At 37.0% G+C, this 24881-nt stretch overlaps 1 protein-coding gene across 3 annotated transcripts; it reads left to right on the top strand.

The window, feature by feature from the left end:
• The first annotated feature begins 4449 nt into the window (after nt 1-4449).
• LOC139936733 (SWI/SNF-related matrix-associated actin-dependent regulator of chromatin subfamily A member 5-like) lies at nt 4450-24338 on the top strand. Of its 3 annotated transcripts, none has more exons than XM_071931634.1 (22): nt 4450-4615; nt 6903-6983; nt 7484-7653; nt 8320-8370; nt 8856-9057; nt 10013-10192; nt 10715-10870; nt 11667-11873; nt 13308-13417; nt 13759-13985; nt 14430-14551; nt 15054-15206; nt 15820-15952; nt 16275-16420; nt 17341-17571; nt 18379-18492; nt 19021-19143; nt 19615-19731; nt 20542-20676; nt 20941-21153; nt 21813-21905; nt 22952-24338. In XM_071931634.1, the coding sequence occupies exons 1-22, from the start codon at nt 4547-4549 to the stop codon at nt 23018-23020; spliced, it is 3102 nt and encodes a 1033-aa protein (XP_071787735.1). In that variant the 5' UTR covers nt 4450-4546; the 3' UTR covers nt 23021-24338. The 3 variants fall into 3 exon arrangements, with proteins under 3 accessions (XP_071787735.1, XP_071787733.1, XP_071787736.1); XM_071931632.1 differs by having other exon boundaries at nt 21813-21938; nt 22952-24337; XM_071931635.1 differs by lacking the exon at nt 8320-8370 and having other exon boundaries at nt 21813-21938; nt 22952-24337.
• The last annotated feature ends 543 nt before the right edge of the window (nt 24339-24881 follow it).

Genomic DNA, 24881 nt, shown 5'->3' with positions numbered 1-24881 from the left:
TCATTGCGCAGCAGTATTGAAATTTCTTGGACTGCATGGTTACGAAGCTCACACTGTTCAAGTGAAAAACAGTAACACTAAAGAATTTGAAACATTTACTGTTGTTGACACTGCGGAGAAAAACGAAGCATCAAATTCCTCCAAGCTATCAGAAAAAAATCTAGAAAAGATTAACCTTGCAGTTCTGGTTAAGGATTCTTATAACATTTCTGATGAAGCATTTAATGCCCTTGCTAAAATCTCAAATTTACCAAGGTTATGTGCTGTGAAAAAGCAAGGCAAACAAATTGGAAAGAATCTGTCTGTAACAAAAACACCATCAGACAAGCCAGGGATTCAGAGAAGTCTTGAAGAACTGCTTAAGTTGAAAATTGAAGATTTGGCAAGGTGCAAAAAAATTGACGCTGAACACAGTGACATCCATGTGAAACTGACAGGGGACGGAACATTCGTGGGAAAACACATTCACTTTGTTAATGTAACTTTCACTGTTCTTAATGATGAGGACCCTAACTCGCCTCATAGTCATCATCCATTAGCCATTCTTTGTGACCTGGAAAAATATGATAGCTTGAAAGTCCAGCTCTCTGATATCATACAAACTGTGGAGTGTTTTACTGAGTACATATTGGATGGTGTTAAGTATTCCATTGTTTACTATCTGAGTGGTGATTATAAGTTTCTCCTGACAGTTTGTGGCCTCAATAGTGCAAATTCTAAGTACCCTTGCATATACTGTAAACGAGAAAAAGGAACTCTCCACAATTTATCTGTTGAATCAGCATCTCGTACCACTGCAGAAATTGCCTGCCTTGCTCAGAAAACTTCCAAAGTAAACAAATACTGCTGTGCAAGAACTCCATTATTTGCAACAATTCCCATTGACAGAGTAATTATTGACGTTTTACACATGTTTCTGAGGATATCAGATGTGTTATTCAATTTGCTCATCATTGAGTTGCGAAGATTGGATGCCATTCAGAGTCGAGCATTAAAAGAGTTTGACAGGAATCAGGCAACACATTGTGCAGATTTGGAAAAACTCTTGTCAGACATAGGGATACCTGGGTTTTCTTTTTATCTTGGAAAAGAAAGTAAGGTGCTTAAGTGGCGAGATCTAACAGGGCCCGAGAAGATAAAACTTTTCAGGAATTTGCATAGAGTTAAAGACTTACTTCAAGGTATGTCTGAAGAAGAGGTGCAGCCTATTATTGACGTTTGGCAGGAATTCTTTGAAATTTATGAGTTGTTGCGATCATTTAATGAGTTCTGCACTGGAACAAATGACGGTCCAAAAATTGAAGAACTAAGAGTTCGTGTAAACCGCTGGCTGGAAATGTTTGTTGGTATTTATCACTACAGGCATGTAACGCCATACATGCACCTTCTAGTGAAACATGCAGCAGAATTGATAGAAAGACATGGTTCTTTGTCTATATTCAATGCACAAGGTCTGGAAAAACTGAATCACCTAATGACAGTAGACTACTTCAAAAGCACAAACCACTGGCAGGGTATCAAGGCACTAGACCAGCTAATGAGGAAGCAAAACAGAAAGTTGTGGCTTGCCAGAAATCAGATCAAACTGCAAAAAAAACACAACATTAAATGCGCCAAGTGCCATAAAACTGGCCATAATTCAAAGACGTGTCATTATCATTAATTTGACAACAACTCAGGAGCTAAGTTAATAAGAACTGAGAAGAGTTCGTAGTGCAAGAACAGCTATTTGGTTTAAATGTTATGCTGTTAAGCAACAATGAATCTATATAAAGGTTTGCTGATATTAAAGTCAATGCTTTTATGTTAATACAATTTATACAAATTGTGCACTCCTGTGTATTTTTACATGATTTATTTTCGTTAAAATAAACGTCTTCAGGAACGTCCAATATAAAAGGCTGGATTCTCACTGTGATATCATCATGACATGATATTCTTACTAGCTATTTTTAGAGAACAATTGTCCTGGGACGGGGTCTACCAAAGAAGTGTGTGTTTTCGATTTACAATTTTACTCATGTGACATACATTGTGTATAGAAACTCAAGTAATCCAGCAAGTGACCTAGCTGACTAAGTGAACTTCAAAAAAAGTTTTTTTAAAAGAAGATAAATCATGTAAAAAATAACCAGGAATGCGCAAAATTATTTGTGTCCAACTGAATAAGTAAAAATAACAAGGTGTAACATAAAAGCATCATTACTTGTGTTCTATGTGAGTACAAGTACATGTATTTGTAAATTAAGGTTATTGTTTCAGTTTCATTACATGAATTGAATTTAAGTGTTTTAAAAATATGTTATTTACAGCAATTCCATTTAATGAACTTTCAGAGATGCTTGATTTTTTAACCAATTTAAATGTTCTAAGAAAGGAGAAATTGATTGAAATAAAATTTATTTTGGATTCTTTAAAAGTGTACAGTTTTTTTAAGTGTTTTAAATTTGTTATTTACAGCAATTCCATTTGATGAACTTTCAGAGATGCTTGATTAAACCAATTTTTACATGTTCTAAGAAAGGAGAAATTGATATAATTTATTGTGTGATTCTTTAATATCTAGTGTACATTTTGTTTTACCCCAGAACATAATGATAAACATGTAGACTAAAAAAAATGCTAAATAAGACTGTCACTCACAACACCCCAGCCTCTAAATTTGATGACATTATAATATTTTATTACAAAATGATACAATAATGAAGCGGATTGATGCACGCGTTTCCGCCCCTCCGGTATGTTACTTCAGTTGAAACCCCCCACACGCAGAGTGGAGCAGGTCCATTTTGCGTACGCCACATTGCAAGTAGGTCATGTGTATGGTACCTGTACTGAAACTTCGGGTAGCGGGTGCATTAGTTGAACGAAAGAAGAAAAAAAAGCTGGCACCATCTTCTGTGTGATCTGAAGTACCTGGTACTTGTGTGGCAAAAATTCACTGGTGCTCGTGAAGAACATGACGGTTGTTTATACACAACGCATCGGGGACGATAGAGCAAGCATTCTAGCGCGCCCTCATTACTTACAACGTAACACGGGTCATGAAGTGACATGAACTTGAATTTTGATTACAGCGGGTGGATTCTTTTAAGATATGAACATCAAAACACCACGAAATGATTGACTAATAATGCCTTCAACAGAATATGAAGTAGCAATAATTTTAAAATGTACAACTTCTTCGCCAACTGTCTGTAAAGTTTGAAACCCTATACGTTGTGCGCAACAGTTTCGGGCCGGGTGTGATCGACGTGCGACGCGCTATGCGTAAATGAGACTGCACTATTTGTAAGTCTCTGAAGCTTGTTAATATGTACTTCAGGAAGACCATACAAAATGCTGTTACAAAAATCAATGCGAGACATTACATGTGCATGGACGAGTCTTTCTGTTGATTTCTTGTTTAAGAATGACCGTATTGTACCAATTTTATGAAGTGCAAATGAAGCAGCTCTACAGGTATCATTTACATAAGCGTGCATTGTAAGATGGTTATCACAATCGGATTTTAGATCTGGCAAGACCGTTTCTTTTGGGGAGGAGATAAACAACCGTCTGATACACTTCCGTACAAATGTAATTTTTATTGTCATAAATGTAAAGAGCCATTGTTAACGTAGGCATTATTATAACACCTTCCCCAAACCACGAGCGTCTTCTCTTGAAGGTATGTTGAGCGGGGATTTAGGGGGGGGGGACTTTATAAGTACTTGTTAGTTGTTCAAGTTTTGTATTGCGGCTAAAAAGCAGCTTTTGGCTTAAATTGTGAAAAACCTCTAGGAAAAAAACCCATTTTGATACAAGCACCATAGTTAGTGAACGATCCTTTTCTAAACTTGTATTCTTGCAGCTCACATGACTCCATCTTAGCCTCTGGGTACCATTATCAAGGAATTTATTCCAGTATTCATTTTTCACGGAAATAAAAACAGCTGACCACTTTATTTAATCAACTGACAAACTGAAGTCGCGATATTTTAAACCTCTGCCAATTAATTGTTGGTGATAATAATTGGTTTTGTTGCAAGATCTTTCTTGTTCTTGAAAAAAAGAGGTAAGATGAAGCCACTTAAACCATAGTCGTTGCTCTATGCTATAACTAATGAAAAGACGATCTCCTGAGCTTGGCAATTAATGCAGAGGAAAACACTATAATTATTACCAGTCACCGCACAAAGGCACCAGCATCACCAAACAATAATCGACAAAGAGTAAAGGGCGCCCTCTTTTGACAGATTATATTTACTTAATCATTTTGTAAAATATTACACTTTTTTCAAAACAATTTAAATATATTAAACTTAAAATTTAATTAAATACAAATAATTGCAGCCTATTTTTTAAAAAGTTGTATTAAGTATTCGTTTGCATTCACCGAGGCGTAAACATAAACATTTATAAGCAGAATAATTTTGAACGTGCCTGCTTAAAATTATCGACGGGCGGCTGCCGCGCGCGCTGAGTAAATTGATGTGGGAAATGTGACCGGTGAAAAAGGGACAATCGCTTAAACTTTAAGTTTTGAAGTGAAATTTTATTCAAAATGTCTGATTCCGAAGGATCTCAAGAAGCACCAGCAGCTCCAGTTCCACCTGCTCCGTTTGGTCAACCGGTATGTATGATTTAGAATTGCGAAGTTTTGCTAAAAACAGAAAGTGTGATTTTTTTCAGACAATGAATGACAATGTCACTATCGTAGCATGTGATACGTTATCGACCCTCATATGTTTTCGGTCCCCAACTTTGATTCCCGTTTACCGCGAAATTGTGCAAGCTGCAACAGTGACAGAAGCTATGCAGTTTACTCACGGTCTGTATTTTCATCAGGCTTAATCATGCTGAGAATAAAGTTTCCTGTCGTTGGTTTTGCTAAAACATTTATAAATTATAAAATGATTGATTTTTGGTACTAATCACTAGTGCATGATTATGCCAACATTCAAAGTGAGTCAAAGAAACATCATCCAACCTGGAAAGTTCAAAACAAAATCCCCACATTTGCGCACCATAGAATCCCAAATAGTAACCACCTCACGCGATCCATCCAGTGACTAAAGCAGAATGAAACTCAATCTAGCAGATAGTAATTTTGTTTTGAACTTTCAAGGTTGGATGATGTTTCTTTGACTCACTTGAATGTTGGCATAATAATGCACTAGTGATTAGTACCAAAAATCAATCATTTTACAAATGTTTGAGCATAACCAACGACAGGAAACTTTGTTCTCAGCATGATTAAGACTGATGAAAATACAGACCGTGAGTAAACTGCATAGCTTCTGTCACCGGTGCAGCTTGCGCAATTTCGCAGTAAACGGGAATCAAAGTTTGGGACCGAAAACATATGAGGGTCGATAACGTATGACGCTACGATACATTTTCATTATGAAGTTCACACCTAATAACAATAAAAAGTCCGTTCACGACGTGCGTGTGGGAAACGTCAATTTCAGTTTTCTTTTAATAAAATATTAACACCAAAGACTGTTGTTTTTCTGCCGCATCACACCACTATACAACAGATAGATCAACGAACTGCCGAGCCGCGGCCGATTTGGACTAAACCATTCTTTGAAAGGGGTGCTACAAGGCAGTGCGGTAGTTACTGGCCGAGTTTGTTAGTCAGTAAAAGGCCGGTGCTGGGTTTGTATTGTGCCAAGTGGGTGCCGAGTTTGCAAGGTGCCGAGTTTGCGAGGTGCCGAAGTGTCTGGTATTCATACTATAGGCCTACTACAACTGCGCCAGATTTCTCATTTTTACCAAAAGGAATGTAGACAAATTTTTGAGTAAATTACAGACTAAGTAATTTTATTTCATGACAAATGAAAAAGTGGTCATAGTTTGCTAAAGTTTGTCCAACCAAATATTGTATGTTCAATGGGAATCGACAATTTGCTTTGATGAATTCAACACACCAAAACACTTAGCTGGAGCACTGTATGACCAAAGATGTCAAACTCTTTAAAAATAGAGTACAGCACTAGGCCTTGGCGAATTATCTGCATATCCGGTTAATGGCGATTAGGTTTTCCTATCCGTAAGCGCGAATGCCTTTTTTTCTTAACCGGGTATTCGCATCCGCATAGGGTGCGAATACCTAATTTATAAACCGGATAGTTCTGTAATTACAACCAAGTAACCAGATATTCTATTAACATCCGAATATCTGCGGAGGTCGGGCAACAATTGATAGGAATGTTTTGTCTGAATCCTTATGAAACTTCTATTAAGACAGCATAAAACAGCATAAATTAAGTATTTAACTATGCTCACCTCTGTAAAGAGTTAAAACAATGACATTTCTGACGTAATTTGTTCAAAGATTACAAAAGTTTCCTTCACGTAGAGTCAATCACGATCAAAAGAAAAAGCAAATCGCCATCTTTAAATTAGATCTGGTTATTTTTATGAATGAACTGAGTGACACTGTCTAAAACTAATATCAATTCGCCCATACGATCTCATTCACAAACGAACAGCGCCCTCTAGCGGAAAAAAAAGAAAAAAAAGTTGGCCAGTGGTATCCGAATATCAAAATTTCTCTATTCGCTCAGCACTACACAGCACCCAGTATTCAGTAGCTGGGTCTATCCTCCTGAGTCCTACCTACATACTTGCTGCTTATGTTAAAGACCCAATAACAGGGGCGATGTACTGTAATGTTTACACTCTAATACAGCTTTGGCCATACTCTAGCACCCAGGAAAGTTCTCACTCTACAGACTCTATCAATACAATTGTCGAATCGCTATGATTTTCTAACACCCACCCACACAGCCATAAAAATGACAAACATCAAACAAAATTGCTTATTTAAAATAGCCTACTCGGTTCTCAATACATCAAAGATGCAACATCAGGCATTTAATTGTAAACTCAATTACTTTTTTATCATTCAGCCCCCATTGAAGCTAAAGAGTCCACCACAAGGCAAGGACACAGGGACGGGAGAAACAAAGGCTGAATATGACGCTAAAATGGTAAGAAATGTATAGTGTAGATGTCCTAAATAAAAAGTGAGATCTTGTTAGTGATGGACACTTTGCTTGGGATTGGGCGCTTTGGGCGATACAAAAACTTTGGTTAATGAAATGAATCGGTTGGAGAGATGTTGTAAAAGTAAAGTACTTGATTCACACAAATACCGCTTGAAATTGTGTGGTTTTCCTTCACTGCGTAGACCAACAGCAACATGGTCTGCCTGCCAATTTGTGGAGTCAAACATTTGGTTTAAAAAAATACAGTAGATTCACACAAATATCTCTTGAAACTGTGTTGTTTACCTCTTTGTTCGTAAGACTATGGTCCAACAATCTGTGGAGTCAAAAATTTTGTTAAAATTTGAAATTAAGAATGGTACATTCAACTGATATTCACAGTTCAAATATAAATGCAAATGAAGCTCGTGTTAAACAGCAGTACTTCAAATTAATTTAAATTACATAAACTTATATATATATATATATATTTTTTATCACAGATGAAGGATCGAGCCTCTAGGTTTGGTTTCCTGCTTCAGCAGACAGAAATCTTCACCCATTTTATGAGTGCTACGAGCAGTGTGAAATCTCCTACAAGCCCCCTCAAACTAAAGCCAGGGAGACCACGTGTCAAGAAAGATGAGAAGACAAAACTGTCCTCTGTCGGCGAGTGAGTTCATTTAAGGATTTAATAAGTTTGATGGAAGTAAATCATTTTATATACCAAACAACATGGTCTCTAAATGATTATAAAAGACGAATGTGTTAAAACATTAAACAAAACCTTTTTTTTCCAAAACCTTTTTTAAAAATATATTTGGTAAACTAAACTAATATTTAGTAAACTAAACTTAACTTTGGTTCACTGTCTTTATTTGCTACAGACCAGTGATCACATTGGATACAATGATTTCGTTGGATAAAAGTGCTGTGACGTAAACTTTTCATATCTTTGTTTTGATTGGTCCAAGGTGATATTTGGTGATATTTGTCAGCTGCATTTTTCGTCTGCATGCAGCAGCATGCATAACACTTAAAGTACATGTACACATTAGGTTGTTTTATATGTTAACATTTGCGTGGGATTTGACTGCGAATCTCCATGTAAAATGAATGCGAGGTCAACAGTGCATTTGGGAGGATCCTGTCAGAGGCTCAAGAGAGGTTTCATCCATAACTTGCGTCCCTCGAAGTGTGACGTCAGATGTTCTTGCTACTTATTTTATTTATCATCGATGTAGTCAAATTATAATCATCTTTGAGTAATGAGAATGTATAAATATAAATGTAAATAATTTCAAACACATATTGAACTGATTGACACCACTTTATATAGAAAAGGCAACCAAAGTCAAGATGAAGAATCCTCCCGGTTAGCGAAGTCGAAGTGGGTACAATTTGTTTTTGGACTAAACATGTTATCAGAACTTTTAACATTATTATCAACTAATGGCTGTATTTTTTAATGTACATTCCTAATTTCGTCAATGTTAGTTTACAAAAGAAGTTTGATACTCCAGATTAAGCCTGGGCGACTAGTGTCAAAGTCTCGACTATTCATGACAACATAAGTTACTTACCAAACACAATCAGACATCAGTGACACAATCCTTCAATCTTTTCAGTGTGAATTTTACTATATTGTGCCTGTGGCAGACAATATGCCGCAATGCATCTTGGGAATTAAAAATTTGTCACGACTAGTCATGTTGAAGTCGCGACTAGTTGAGGCGCGACTAGTTGAATACTTAATTTCACTAGTCGCCCAGGCCTACTCCAAAAACATGTTATAATAATAGTTGGACAACCACAATCTAGGTATTCGATTTAGAGTTCCTGATAGTGATAGTAACTTGCTTTGATTCTTTGCAGCCACCGCCATCGTATGACTGAGCAGGAGGAGGATGAGGAATTACTGTCCGAGTCCCGAAAGGCAACCAGTGTCATTACGCAGTTTGAGAAATCGCCAACGTATATCAAGAATGGTGAGATGAGAGACTATCAAGTGCGTGGACTCAACTGGATGATCTCACTCTATGAACATGGCATCAATGGCATCTTGGCAGATGAAATGGTGGGTTTGTTTGTTTATTTTTTGTTGTTGGTTGTCCAGAGTTTTAGTACTGCCTGCGGTTTGGCATATAATCTAAACAGATGGATGTCAAGTTTCCATAAAGTGTGTGGCGGGTATGACAGTTCCCTGGGGGTCATTCAGGAAAGATGTTTAAAAAAAAAGATTCTTTTGTGAAATTGGTTTGACCCACCCCAACTTTCGATTGTTAAAGGGAAGGTACACGTTTGGTAATTACTCAAAAAAATAATAACTTAAAAACTGACTTGGTAATGAGCATTTGGGGGCTGTTGGTAGTATAAAACATTGTGAGAAACGGCTCCCTCTGATGTAACGTAGTTTTTGAGAAAGAGGTAATTTCTCACTAAACTAATAAAAGACTTCTAGCTAGAAGTCTTTTATTCCTATCTGAAAGCACACAAATTCGTCCAACAAGGATGGTTTTTTTTCATCATTTTCTCACAACTCCGATGATCAATTGAGCTCAAATTTTCACAGGCTTGTTATTTTATGCTTATGATGGGATACACCAAGTGAGGACACTAGTCTTTGACAATTACCCAACGTGTACCTTCCCTTTAAATATTGAATGACTTTATAATATATTCCATACACTGAAGAACATTTTAATTCAGAGGTCTCCAATACCAGTAGTTTTGAGCGGCTTTTCCTGGGTAGAACTTGCATGTTTGTAGTTTTGATCCACAACCCACATTTTCGAGGAAACAAAATAAAAAAGGTTCACTATTGACTTTCCTGAGTGGCCCTATAAATTTGATATTTTTTATGCTTATTAAGATATCTTGTTTTCAATTGTTCTGTCGATATCAATTTCTTCTTTGTTGCTACAGCGCCATGATCTAGATGGAATGGCGCTTGATTAATCCTGTTTTTATTTATTTATCATTTAACCCTATCCACTGACCTTTGACCTATTGTTACTAACCTTTCGTTATAGGGTCTTGGTAAGACTCTTCAGACCATCTCACTGCTTGGATACATGAAACATTACCGCAGCATTCCTAGCCCTCATCTGATCATCTGCCCAAAGTCCACACTGTCCAATTGGATGGCAGAAATAGAGCGCTGGTGCCCATCACTACGAGGAGTCTGTCTTATTGGAGATCAAACTACAAGGGTGAGTCTGATCAGATTACACATTTCTTTAATAAGCTTTTAGAGTCACTGGACACAAATTGTTATTACTCAAAATAATTGTTAGCATAAAAACTTACTTGGTAACGAGCAATGGAGAGCTGTAGATTGTTTGAAACACTGTTAGAATCAGCTCCCTCTGAAGTTACATAGTTTTTGAGGAAGAGGTAATTTCTCACTCAAATCAAACAAAAATTAAGGCCTGATGCCTTTTTTGAGGCATCTAAAAGCACACACATTTGTGCAGCAAGGGTGTTTCTTCTTTCATTATTCTCTTGCGACTTCGATGACCAATTGAGCCAAAATGTTTACCGGTATATGTATATGTTGGGATACACCAAGTGAGAATACTTGTCTTTGACAGTTACCAAACATGTCCAGTGCCTTTAAACAGCCTTCAGTGTTCAGTACACAAACTTGATTTTCTACATTCAGAAAATGAATATAACTACAATACTTGTTCTGGACATGTCATGTAAACACTGTACCATATTTTGAAACACAGGCAGCCATTATACGAGATGTCATGATGCCAGGAGAGTGGGATGTGTGTGTCACATCATATGAAATGGCCATTAAGGAAAAGTCTGTCTTCAAGAAGTTCAACTGGCGCTACCTGGTCATTGATGAGGCTCACCGCATCAAAAATGAGAAGTCAAAGGTATTGAATGAAAAGTGCTGTGTTGTAGCCTTCTTCCCATAGCAGTGGTTCGCTGGCTAAATGCTAGTTAAAACCCCTGAGAACAAGTCCAGACAATTTCCAAGTTGTCCGGCCAGATAGTTTTAGTATATAGCAGCATCCCTAAAAGCCATATTTCATATGAATCATGGATTAGTGCAAAAAGCTTGGGGACGTGACAAGCTAACTGCCCAATTTTATAGCGCAGCATACTGCCAAATTCTGTGCTTATGATCACCATTGACAAACTCTGCAAAATGCCAAACATTTAATTTTCAATTCAATTCAAAATTGGTTTATTTACATATAAAAATACAACACCAAATAAAAAGTCACAGGCTATGGCATTTGGTTAACAAAAGAAATTACATCAAAAATATATGAACAAGTATATATCTTAATTACAATATTAAAAATATTACTAGAGTTAAACAGACAAGCAGGAATTGGGAAAACAGCCCTAAAAAGGGGGGGGGATTTTTTGACACAAAATTAAAACAAAACAAAAGGGAATTTAAAACAATACAGCAACATTCTGGAGGCAAGGAGGATTTGGACTCAACAGGAGCACATAGGAAATGAAATGCAGCTGATTTGCTAATTTGTTGACCTGCATCATTAAATCAATATCCAAGTTTGACACGAGGTCATACATCTGCAACTGTTAATGTTGAGAAAGAATGATTTAAAAATAAAATCCTATTGAAAGTTTGAAACCCAACTTTGGGGTTTTTACCAGAAAGTATTAACTTAAGGACTGGTTAAACTCCTATCACAGCTGTCTGAGATTGTACGCGAGTTCAAGACGACCAACCGCTTGCTCCTGACTGGAACACCACTACAGAACAATCTTCATGAGCTGTGGGCATTACTTAACTTCCTACTACCAGATGTGTTCAACTCTTCCGAGGATTTCGATGCCTGGTTCTCAACAGAAGGCTGTCTGGACCTTGAGAACAGTAGCTTAGTTTCTCGTCTACACGCTGTAAGTAAAACAAAAAAATACTTTCTTTGGTTTTAGTTTTCATTCTTGAAGGCGAGAGGGAGAGAAAGATATTTGTTGTAATTATTGTACTTCAGACTTTTTATATTACATATTGCAACAACCATCGATGCTCAAGCCAGGGCCCAATTTCATAGAGCTGCTTAAGCACAAAATTTTGCTTAAGCAAAAAATTCATTGCTTAGTAAAATTAGATCACCGGCCAAGACTCCACTCAATTGTTATGCTAAGTATACAACAGCTAAATACCAGTCACAAGCAATGCAGGTGACATGAATTTTTTGCCAGTAACATGTGAAAAACAAGCGAGCTATTTTCGTGCTTAAGCAAAATTTTTGCTTAAGCAGCTCTATGAAATTGGCCCCTGGTTTCCTGTTAATGATGATTGTTGGGGAATAATCTTAGCAGCGAAACTAGTTTCAAACTAAATGTTAATGTTAAAGGCAGTGGACACTATTGGTAATTGTCAAAGACTAGCCTTCACAGTAGGTGTATGTCAACATATGCATAACATAACAAACCTGTGAAAATTTGAGCTCAATCAATCATCGAACTTGCGAATTAATAATGATTAAAAAACACCCTTGTCATGAAGTTGTTGTGCATTTAGATGGTTGATTTCGAGACCTCAAGTTCTATAAAATCTGAGGTCTCGAAATCAAATTCGTGGAAAATTATTTCTTTCTCGAAAACAATGGCACTTCAGAGGGAGCCGTTTTTCACAGTGTTTTATACCATCAACCTCTCCCCATTACTCGTCACCAAGAAAGGTTTTATGCTGATAATTATTTTGAGTAATTACCAATAGTGTCCACTGCCTTTAAAGCAGCATTCAACTGTACTCGCATTTTGAGTATCTACTGTGGTATTTTGAATTGACCATGAGTATCTATATGGCATTTTGAGTTGGCTACTAGGGATAGTATAATGTGTGTGGTGTTTTGAGTTGACCATGATTATCTTATGTGGCAGTTTTCGTTGAACATGAGTGATGTTGCATTTTGAGTTGACTGAGAGTATCTAATTTGGCATTTTGAGTTGAACGTGATAAATCTATAGACCTTATTGAATATGGCGTCGTCACCATTCAAATATCTGCCCTACAACATGGCGTCTGTGAGCGTGTGTGTACGTGTGCCATAGAAATCAAACTGGGATGCTGCCTGTTGCGTGCTTCATTGATGTACGCGCTTAGACCCACATACGGTTTGCCCTACAAGATGGTGACTTTCATAGCAACAAAGGAGTTATTCGATTTGGTCTATTGTGGCATTTTGAGTTGGCTATGAGTATCTATGTAGGAAACAAATAACAATTTGCTAGAAATGATAATCTTAGCTACATGATTTGCTGTGGTCAATAGCGCAATTTTTACTGTTAATTATTCTCTTTTCTTCTCTGCCTTTTTGCACCCAGATTCTTCGGCCTTTCTTGTTGAGGCGTCTAAAGGCTGACGTCGAGAGGGGTCTGCTGCCAAAGAAAGAATGCAAAATCTACGTTGGTTTGAGCAAGATGCAGAGAGAATGGTGTGAATTTTTTTTTATTAATCTTGGATTTTTTAATATATAAATAATGAACCAAAACAATCCCTTATTTCCTTAAACCCTATTCAGGAAAATGTCAGTATAGCATGGAGCAACATAGATTCTCAAAGGAGTATTCTAGATTCTTAAAGGAACAACCTATATTCTTAATGGAGCAACATAGATTCTTAAAGGAACAACCTATATATTTAATGGAGCAACATAGATTCTCAAAGGAGAAACCTAGATCCTTAAGGAGCAACACTAGATTCTTAGAGGAGCAACTCTAGATTCTTAAAGGAGCAACGAAGATTCTTAATAGTCCTCTTCCCTTAAACCATCAGGTACACCAAAATCCTCATGAAAGACATTGACGTTGTCAACGGTGCTGGTAAGACAGAGAAAGTCCGCCTCATGAACATCTTGATGCATCTGCGCAAGTGCTGTAACCATCCTTATCTGTTTGATGGGGCTGAACCCGGACCGCCCTTCACCACGGACAAACATCTGTACGAGAACGCCGGTAAACTTGTGGTGCTCGATAAACTACTCAGCAAATTGAAAGAAGATGGTGAGTATAAAGAATGTTTATTACACTGCATGGCATGAACAATGTTTGTACTGGACATACTTGAACCATGGTCTTATTTATAGGGTTTATGGTTGCGGTTTACTAGTCTTGTCCTACTTCTGCGTTATAGGTGATTAATGGCCTCCTTATTGACCATTTTGCACAGGCGCCATCTTGACAGTATACCGCAATACATTTTGGGAAACTAAGTACAGGAAAAACAAAATAAAAAATAGGCTGCGAAGATGGATGACATGTTGTAGTTTATAAGATGCCAGGTTTTGAGGTTGTGTACTGCATTACTTCAATACAAAAACTTCAGAAGTGTACAACTATCTTAATAAATGATGAACTCAAAAGAAGTTTAAATAGCACTCCTGTTAAAAACAAATTTGCTCAAGTAGCTGTTAAACCATGATTTGTTACCTTATGTTTTTATTTCAGGCTCCCGTGTGCTTATCTTCAGTCAGATGACACGTGTATTAGACATCTTGGAGGACTACTGTTCATGGCGTAATCATAACTACTGTCGACTTGATGGTCAGACACCTCATGAAGAAAGACAGGTAGAAAAACAGGCCTGGGATTTATCAAAATTCTCATTGCTGGCCCGATACTTCACAGAGGCAACGGAGGCGATTGCCTCCGTGCCCCCTGGTTGATGCCTCATTGCCCTTGAAATGCTGCAGTAGAAATTTACAATTTCCTCCTAGGGTGCCCTCAAGGAGAAAATGCCTTGGTGCCCTTGCCTTTTAAAAACGAACTATACAGGCATGTCATTGATTTCTTTGGCCTTCAGATTTTCTTGAGAGAGGCAAACTCGCAATCACAGAGTGGAAACCCTCAACTCTTGTTATGCTCAAACCCGTATATTCTACAAATGATGGTGTAAAGAGTACATCTAAAATATGTAACTTCCTTTTTCTTAAGACCGAGATGATATTTTTGTATCCACTAATCAGGAGATTTACACATGGTGCTACTGCAAACCTCACCTGATTATTCTCCCACCATGGAAAGTTTCAAATCCTACTTAGAATGTTTTTTTGTTGTTTTATATTTTCTCAGAAAAGTATTAATGAATTCAACCTGCCTAATAGTGAGAAGTTCATCTTCATGCTGAGTACGAGAGCAGGAGGTCTCGGTATCAATTTAGCCACTGCAGATATTGTCATCCTGTATGACAGTGATTGGAACCCACAGGTGGATCTCCAGGCTATGGTAAGAACAACAACTATCTGCCTTTGTTTTATTTCACAGGCATGTAATTTTTCAGCTGATCAGCCGATTTCCTCTTTTTCTTTTCAAAACAGTGTACAAAAGTTAAGTGTGATCGGTCATTTTCCTTTTTTTTGCAATTAGAAAGTTGCATGTCTGATTTCAAATAAACACACTGGTAATTATCAGAGAAATACAAATAGCTAGTTTCTATCTGGGATCTTGCATAATTATAATAAAGTTTACATGGACACCAACTTTTGCCAGAGATACGGTCAAAGTCGTAGAATTAGTGCGAAAATCCCATTTGCCTGTTCAAATTCTGACCTAGTTAAGTTGCGGCAATCTTTCAAACAACCATGGTACAACACTTGAACACATCAAGCTATATGTAAGTCTGCTTTGCTTTCAAGTGATATTTATAAGTATCTACTCCTAATATTTAATCAGCATGTAATGCTATAGGTCTTCAAGCATAAACAATCGTCAGCTGTAAAGCAGGCATGTGCTGTGTTGTCAATAAATGAGTCTGAGTCTGAATAATAATTATTTTGAGTATTTGCTAATAGTGTCCACTGCCTTTAACATTCTTGTTATTTGTCTGACTTCAACACAGGATCGTGCCCATCGTATCGGACAGAAAAAGCAGGTACGTGTATTCCGTTTCATCACAGAGAACACTGTAGAGGAGCGCATTGTTGAAAGAGCTGAAACAAAACTGCGTCTTGACAACATCGTCATCCAAGCTGGTAAGTAGTCTCTCTAACAAGTAATAAACATCTTTCATAAAACAATTAAATATTGCTATTTTTAAATAAACCTTTTGTGAGTCAACTTTGAATAGTGTCTGGTATAATGACTTGCCTGATCATGAGTGGAGTTGGCATTCTCAGACTGAAGCTGAACTGTGTAGGTTTAATGTCAATATTTGAACAGTTGTGTTTTGTGTCGTACAAAAAGTACCCAAACCCTTTACAAGACTTTCCATATTGAACATAAATAAGCACTGGTTATGATGCAAAAGACAATTAAAGGCTTGTTTAAGAAGTAACATTTCCCCGTCTGTAACAGGTCGTCTGGTTGATCAGAATCTGAAAGTGAATAAGGACGAGGCACTGAATATGATCCGCCATGGAGCAAACTTCATCTTCTCATCCAAGGACTCTACCATTACAGATGAAGAGATTGATTCAATCTTGGAACGCGGTGCCAAGAAGGTGGGTTTCCTTGCTAATCTTAAAGGAACATTACAGAATTGTTTTTTGCTAACTAAACAGTTGCTGGCAGTGTAAGCATTTTATGTAATCGTCCTGTAGAAGTTTGAGATCGATCGGCCATCTGGGTCAAGAGAAAATAGTAAAAAACTGATTACACATTTTGCATGACATTTAATTCAATTTAGTTAGACAGAAATATTTCAAGGGCTGACATATCATCATTAGACGGTGTAGAGTTTTATGTAACTCTGTGATCTTAGATGAGTTTTTTCTTACCAATTTTGTTATGTTCCTTTAAAGCTTTTGACTATTATTAATCGTGTTTGTGAAGGGTTGGTATCAACATTGCACCCTCTTTCCCACTAGGTCTGTAGCCAGCCTCTCTGTCTCTTCAACAGATATTTTCATGGTAAATGTGCAATCGGTGTGCTCGACCTAGTACCTCCTATAATAATGTTTGAGCTTGAAACCCGGCTTTCTGCATCTTTTCACTCAAAAACGCTTGCTTTGATGAAATGTAAAACAAGAAGCCATTCAAACAGCTTTATTCCATGTACTGCATGTCTTTGGAACTCCTTGCCTAGTTCATGTTTTCCTCCATCCTACAATCTAGACTGATTTAAGAGGAATATCATTCATACCTTTAGCGCCACTGGGTTATTTTTTTATCTTTAATATTTGTCTTCTTGTAGCCCCTTACCAACAGTGGATTTTAGTCTTGTTAAGGGAAACATTTCCATTAAAAAAAAAAAAACCAAGAGAAGGAAAAAACGCTGTCTTGTGTCCATTCAAATCTTCCACGGTACTTAAATGTTCAACTCTGGAAAATTTTAAACGCCTTTTTCAAAAATAAATACCTATCGTGTTATTGCTGTTTATATAAACAAATCACTTTGACCCATGTTTCATTTGCAAAACAGACTGAGGAGCTGAAGAAGAAAATGGATCATCTCGGGGAGTCTGGACTCCGCAACTTCACCCTGGACACCAATGAGAGCATCTACTCATGGGAGGGTCAGGACTTTAGAGAGAAACAGAAGGCAAATAACATCAACTGGATTGAGCCACCTAAGAGAGAGCGGAAAGCTAACTATGCGGTGGATGCTTACTTCAGGGAAGCGTTAAGGGTCAGCGAACCCAAAGCTCCAAAGGTATAAAACCAAAATCAATTTCTTGCTTGACTAGTATCATCTTTGCAACTAATTTATTCCAAATGGTTGAAACAGACGGTCACTTCATTGGTGTACATGTAACCTGTGGCATAACTACAGGTGCACAGTGGACTGCACAGTGGCCTGTAGACTGCACAGGATACTTGGAAGACATGGTTCCTTCTGCATAATTTTGTTGTGCACGTACAAATATCGCAAAGATATAAAGTTGAGTATGTACTCACTACAACAATTAAATGTGCAGCAGCCGATTTCACGAAACGTTCGGATTAATCCTTTCTCGAGTTAGGACGACTAACCAGTCCTAATGTAGGAGCAGTTCAAAGCGTCCTACGTCTTCGGATAGAGAGCTTAACTCGTCCTAAGTTCTAAGGTCAATCCTGAGCTAGGAAGAGTTTGGTGAAATGACGACCGGGTCCTTACAAATGTTTAAATCTGCACTTAAAACATACCTTTTTAATCCTTAAACACCTTTACAATTGCTCACAATTATGCTCCTGATTCAGTGTGTGTGGAGGGATGGATCTTTTATATTATTTATTTTGTATTATAAGTAGTTGTAGGTGTTATATATATATGTCTGTTTTTCTTCCAATGTTTTTAATTTGTATCTACTAATGTGCTTATTGTAGAATCTTTTCTGTAATATCGTAGGTCTATATTTTAATTGTTTATGTTTTTAGTTTTTTTTTCTATTGTTAGGCACATTGAGGAATCTGCCATTCATGATGCGCTTTATAAATGCTGTTTATTATCATCATTATTATGTTTTTATTTGTCCTCTAGGCCCCAAGACCACCCAAGCAGCCCAATGTACAGGACTTTCAGTTCTTCCCTCCTAGACTCTTTGAACTCCTTGATAAAGAAATCTACTCATACAGGAAGATGATTGGCTACAAGGTAGGGCTTTTTAGCATAAAATATGGACATTGTTACTTTCTAACTTGTAATTGGACATTGTTGAACTCACTGAACCATGAGCTTTAATTACTTATTTTCTTGTAGGTTACTGGTTAATTGTTGATCTGTTTTAGTCCACACTCCTACTTTTCATTCAACAAATCTAGCTGTTATGAAACTGTTCACATGCATGGACTGCGTGTGGTAGAAAAACTGTACACAGAAACTTCTTGTGGAAATGTATTGACCACATGTGATACCATATTGCCGACTGGCATAGTGGACTGAAGCTTTTCTCAGGCATCTGAAAGTACACACATTTGTGCAACAAGGTTGTTGTTTTTTCTTTCATTATATTCGTGCAACTCTGACGATCAATTGAGCCCAAATTTTTACAAGTTTGTTATTTTATGCATATATTATTGGGATACACCAAGTGAGAATATTGGTCTTTGACAATTACCGAATGTGTCCAGCTGTTCTTTAAAGCCCAATTTGATGAATTTCTTTGTTGCGATGTGACTCCAGGTTCCTTTGAATCCTGAAGTGCCACACCCAGTCCAGGCTCGCAAGGAGGAGCAGAAGAAGATAGATGAAGCTGGAGCATTGATGGATGAGGAGATCCAAGAAAAGGAGGACCTTCTTACACAGGTTTGTTGCCGTCTCCTTCAGCTTCAGCAAGAATATCATGACTAAAGCCCGGTTCATACTTCCTGCGAATGCGATACAAATTTTTAGTGCATTAGTTGACTTCTGCTCAAACACTCGGTGCAAAAACAGGGCTGTGACGTCAAAATTCGCTTCGCATTGGCAGGAAGTATTTAACCAAGCTAAAGTTGTATCACTTTATTTCAAATCTGTGTTTTCACTGCTAAGACATTGGTATTTCAAGTCTTTGTGATTACCTCACTACAAAGATTGAAATAAGAATTTGCAAGTTATTTCATAGACCCTGCATCCTGTACATATCACAATTTACAATAAGGTTAGTCAGTTTACATGCAGCATGATGTTATTAATCATTTAGAACGCCTTGTTTTATGCATGCCTTGTTTAGTTTTTGTTACTGATGTCACGATTACTGCTTGAAATCACTCTCAAAATATGATTTTTTTTTTTAAGGGTTTCGTTAATTGGTCCAAACGAGACTTCAACCAGTTCATCAAAGCATGTGAGAAGTACGGCCGTGATGACGTGGATAACATCTCTAGGGAAGTAGAGGGCAAGACGCCTGAAGAGGTTCGTAGCAGTTTATTATGCTTTGTGAATTGAAAGTGATTTTTATTACCGCTGCTTTATGACATTTCAACTTCCAGCAAAATTTAATATGTGATCCTGATTGATCTTTATTATTCTTCCACCATCTGTGTCATGTTTCTCTGCTATGATGTATACTTCATACCCATTTAACCAAAAAGGAACCTGACTATTTTGCTCTTCCAGTCTCTTTTTGTTAACGTGAGTTCAATCATAATACTGGTATTGTGGTATGGTAAGTTATGAGAAAGAATGATTTTTCACGATTACTACATTTTATATCATTGTCATTGGATGTTTGTAATTTTCTTAAGCATTCTTAAACTGTTTATCTTAAGTTGTTAAGTTTTTTTTTTTACTTGCTTAAATTTGTAATTACTGTTATTGCACATTTGTTTTTTAAGCATTCTTAATCGGTATATCTTTAATTGATCAGTATTTTTCTTAACTTGCTTAAAAGTTGGAATCTGTGAAGCGCCTCGGGACCTTTGTGGGGTTAAGGGCGCTATATATAAGCTGTTAAATGTTATTATTATTTTTCACAACATTTCAAATGCTTCTGTATAAAACATGACACATTTTGTATGGCACATGGTGAGAGAATAAGTTTAGAACTAGACTTATAAAAAGTGAAAAGACGGCATAACTTGGGCCTAAGCCTTAAGTTTTTAATAACTCCTGAAGAGTCCTAGGACTAGAGTTAGGACTATCTTTGTGAAGTCTTCCGTGGCATTCTTATAATTTTAATCGCATACAAAAGAGAAGTTCTAATTTGTGACTTGTTTGATGAAGGTGCAAGAGTACATGGCTGTGTTCTGGGATCGATGCCATGAGCTGACAGATATTGAGAAGACTATGGCTCAGATTGAGAGAGGTGAAGCTAAGATCCAACGTAAGATCAGCATTAAGAAAGCCCTGGACTCCAAGGTAAGCAATCACCAACCAGGACATCCCCAACCCCTTGGTTAACTCAATCATTTTTAAGTTTGTTGCTGTTGACCCGTGCAATGTTTAGTATTGGTTGAAAACTATTATTACACTCCCTGGAGTTGGAAAGCATAACTCCATTTTAATATGGATTAATTTGATTCACTAGTTTTAGTTACCTAACTCAAGAAATATCGCATCTGATATATTTTAAATTTTTAAATATATTTTGTTTCAAACTTTTGATGCGATTTTCATTTGCAGATGGCGAGATACCGCGCTCCATTCCACCAGCTGCGTCTCTCCTATGGAACTAATAAGGGCAAGAATTGGACCGAGGAAGAGGATCGGTTCCTTGTCTGTATGCTTCATAAGCTGGGCTTCGACAAAGAGAATGTGTATGATGAGCTACGTACGGCTGTCAGGCAAGCACCGCAGTTTAGATTTGATTGGTTTCTCAAGTCACGTACAGCAATGGTAAGAAGTAATTTTGGTTCTATCAATTTTTGTTTTTACCAATACACCGATGTGTATAAGCGCTGTATACTCGGTACTTTCCCGAGTCCTGTGAAACAATATCACAGGCATATTACTTGGGTGGGATGCTAACCCACGACCCTTGCATTTCTAGAGCAGTGTCTTACCAACTAGACTACCAAGATTGCCCGGTAGCTAGAGGCAGTTTGAAACCTTTGTTTTGGCAGCAGGTACCGTAATGATAGATAATAGAGTTATCTTTTAACAGGACTCAGGAAAGTACCGAGTATACAGTGCTTACACACTAGTCCTATTACACACGTCGTTGTATGGGTATAAACAAAAATTAATATTCTTTATCCCCGATGCAAATTTAACATCTATTATAGTTTGGTCCTGTAGAACACTTGTCCTTTGCACTGGTCGACAAAATGTTCATCAATAGGAGATGGAGTGTATTTTGCAAGCTTTCTTTTCATCGAGTAGTTTATTTGATTTCAACTGTTCACTATTTAGACACTATAGCAGCTGTAAACTTTGGCTTGGATTGTAACCGACAATCTTGCAAATTCTACAACCCACCAAGCTCAAGCTTGCTGGTTGAGTAGCGACTAGTTCAAATATCACTTAATACCATTACACACCATTTTGTCTTGAAGGAGCTGCAGCGACGGTGTAACACGCTGATTACGCTGATTGAACGTGAAAACCAGGAGTTGGAGGAACGAGAGAAAGCTGAGAAAAAGAAACAGGTCAGAGCAAAAGGAGGCATGCCAACACCAAAGGTGATATAAACATTGAATGAGGGTCTTACCACTGGCTATGAACCAGATACAGGAATAATAACAGTCGAGTGGTATAAAAAAAAATTAACCTTCATTCATTCTGAAAGATATGGGTAAAGTGGTATTATTTTGGCAGATTATTTTGTTGTAAATCAGTCTGCACAAAAAGCAAAGTTTTCACAATATCAAAGTCAAATCAAATAAATAAATATATGAAATACAAAAAGTGCTTGCACTTAAAAAAAAAAAAAGTCAAATCAAAGGATGGTTATGGTGTTGGTAAATAGTTGTAGAAGTGCAGTGTGTTTAATGGCCATGTTGCGTGAGGCAATATACAGACCATTAGTTCCAGGCAATTATGTGACTAGGCTCTTATGAGACCATTGAGAAGGCAATTGTGACCCTCTCAAATACAGCAGTCATTAATCATACCTGATGTCATCACACAATAAATCTTGCTTGTGTAACGGTGTAATTTTGGAGTTGTATTTCCCGATGTGTACTGCCTATAGTGTGGTTTTAGGCATCATATGGGCAGTTTGATTTGCCCTAAATGCATTCTGACTCCTAAAATGGAAGATTATGGGCAGACAGTGGCTGTGGGTGGCTTAGGTACAAGGATATGGAGATTTATAAGTGACCAGGAAGTTGAGCTTTACTGTATATCTTTTATTTTTAACCACTGTAGAGATGCTACATGGTAGCATACGTAGTTTGTTCCTCAAATGTTAACTTTTATAATTTGGTCGGCATCAAGTAAAAACAAAGGAAGAAAACTATTTGTACATATTGAGCTGATGCAGGCGTTATGAACAATGCATGTCGTTTTTGTGAACGTTGACAGGAGAAAGTATAGCATGGCATCAGGGGAAAGTATAGCATTGCATCAGTATCCCTAATTGAAATGGTGACCATAGAACTTGGACTGTTAAGTCAGCTCTACGGCGTGTTGTAAAAGAAAAGCAAAAACAACGATAACATTCTTAACACCTTTTTTTTTCTTTGAATTTCAGGGAAAGGGAGAGAAGAGAAAGGCAGAAGCTACTCCTGACCCCCGTAACAAGACCAAGAAAAAGAAGTGAGCTTTGGAATGAGCATGGATCTTTGGAATATTGTACATAGCAGGTCATAATGGTTCAGTGCTTGTTAGAACAGGTCGGAACTGGTTTGAACCAGGTTAAACTAGTTGAAAAGAACAGATTATTTAAAAGTGGATATTTGCCTTACTTCAAGACTCTTTAAGTGATTTTTTTTTTTCAGAAGTAGACAAACAATGTGAGGGGCCTTTAGTTCCTTTCATAAAAAATGTCATAGAAATCAAACAATTTTAAAGGTAAGGCTTTTGAAAATGTTTGGTTTATAAAATGACAAAACATGACAGTGAATAACAGTTGGGATTACATTTGAGTTCACATCAATTATGTTTAGTATTGTTGTTAAATGCACACACACAAATAACACTACTGAGGTATCTTTTAGCCCTTTTGAGGTATGGATGACGCTATAGTGTTGCTCTGTGTGGTTGGAGTGTCTACAGACAAATTTAACCGAACAAAATTTTGTCATAGTCCTGTGTCCACCATACCTCAAAATGGCTTATTGAAATGCCCCTCCTCACAACCATGCGATGTGCCCTCTTTAAATAATATGCTTTCAAGCTGATTTTATTAATACTTTTTTTTTGTATGCTGTAGTGTAGAAATCAATGTTGGATATAATAAATGGCATTCCTTCTTCCTCTATGTATATAAACTTTTATGATTTGACAAGTTTGTCTGTTTGTTTGTCCCATTGATCAAGATAAATCTTGAGTCTGTTGAAAACATAAGTCTGTTGAACTTTGCTGGTACTAAAAACAAACAAAAAATCAAAATGCAAACAGTACATTCCATTACAATTTCATGCATTGTTGGTTACCCATTACCAGTGAAGTCATATACAGTGTACAGAGGTCTAGATGAATTCTGAATACCCGAAGCTATAGTACTTTTATTTGCTGAAAGTTTGTCAGTAAGAACTTGATACATTGGCCGTTTGGGTAGTTTTTCAAAAGATCAAATAGCCTTGCACCTTTTCTATGAAAAAACATCCATATTTGTTGTACACATGAAACAGCACAAATAAATGTATCAAGAACCGACACTGAATGCATAAACCATTTGACATTGATGGAAAGCATTGTTTTAGTACAGGTCAAAATTAACTTTCAAATAATTTCATTTCGACTAAGATAAAATTGTTTTAAATAAATCCTGTCATTATTTCAGAATTTATTGAATTTTTGTTTGATTGCCATCTCTGAAACATCACTTATTCTTTGTACTAAAAATAATTTCATTACCTTTCTAAATAATGCTATATATCTATCACTCATTGCTTTGACTGACTCATTGTCTTAATTTATTGAGTATCAAACTATTTCTAAATGTGTTTTAGATGTCTTGTACTAGAATTAAATAAAACAAAACACTTTTAATATAAAATAACTTCTTGTCTGATGTTTATTATCATGTGTCAAATCATGTTCTGGTGCGAATTCACCGGAGTGTGGGTTCGAATCCTGGTCATGACACTTGTGTCTTTGAGCAAGATACTTTACTATAATTGCTTCTCTTCACCCAGGGGAATAAATGGGTACCTGCGAGGGTAGAGGTTGATATTGTGAATGAAAAAGCCTCCTGAGCGATATAAACTGTTGCCCAGGTTGTATACTCTCAAGGGAGCTGAGAAACATTAAAAAGGGATGTTATTGGCCCTATGACCAGGGCACTAATGTAAAGCGCATTGATAGGGTTATTGTGAAATGCGCTATATAAGAATTGGTTATTATTATTATTATTAAATATTTGTTATTTGTTCTCTGATACAATTGTCTGGAATCGTATACTCAGTGGACTGGATTGAAATGTGTGGTCCATAAGTCAGGCACTTGATGTTCTTATG

This window comes from Asterias amurensis, chromosome 4, assembly GCF_032118995.1.
Source record: "Asterias amurensis chromosome 4, ASM3211899v1".
In the NCBI taxonomy this organism is placed as follows: Eukaryota; Metazoa; Echinodermata; class Asteroidea; order Forcipulatida; family Asteriidae; genus Asterias; species Asterias amurensis.
The sequence above is the reverse complement of the archived record's forward strand: the minus strand, read 5'-3'. Positions and strand labels throughout refer to the sequence as shown.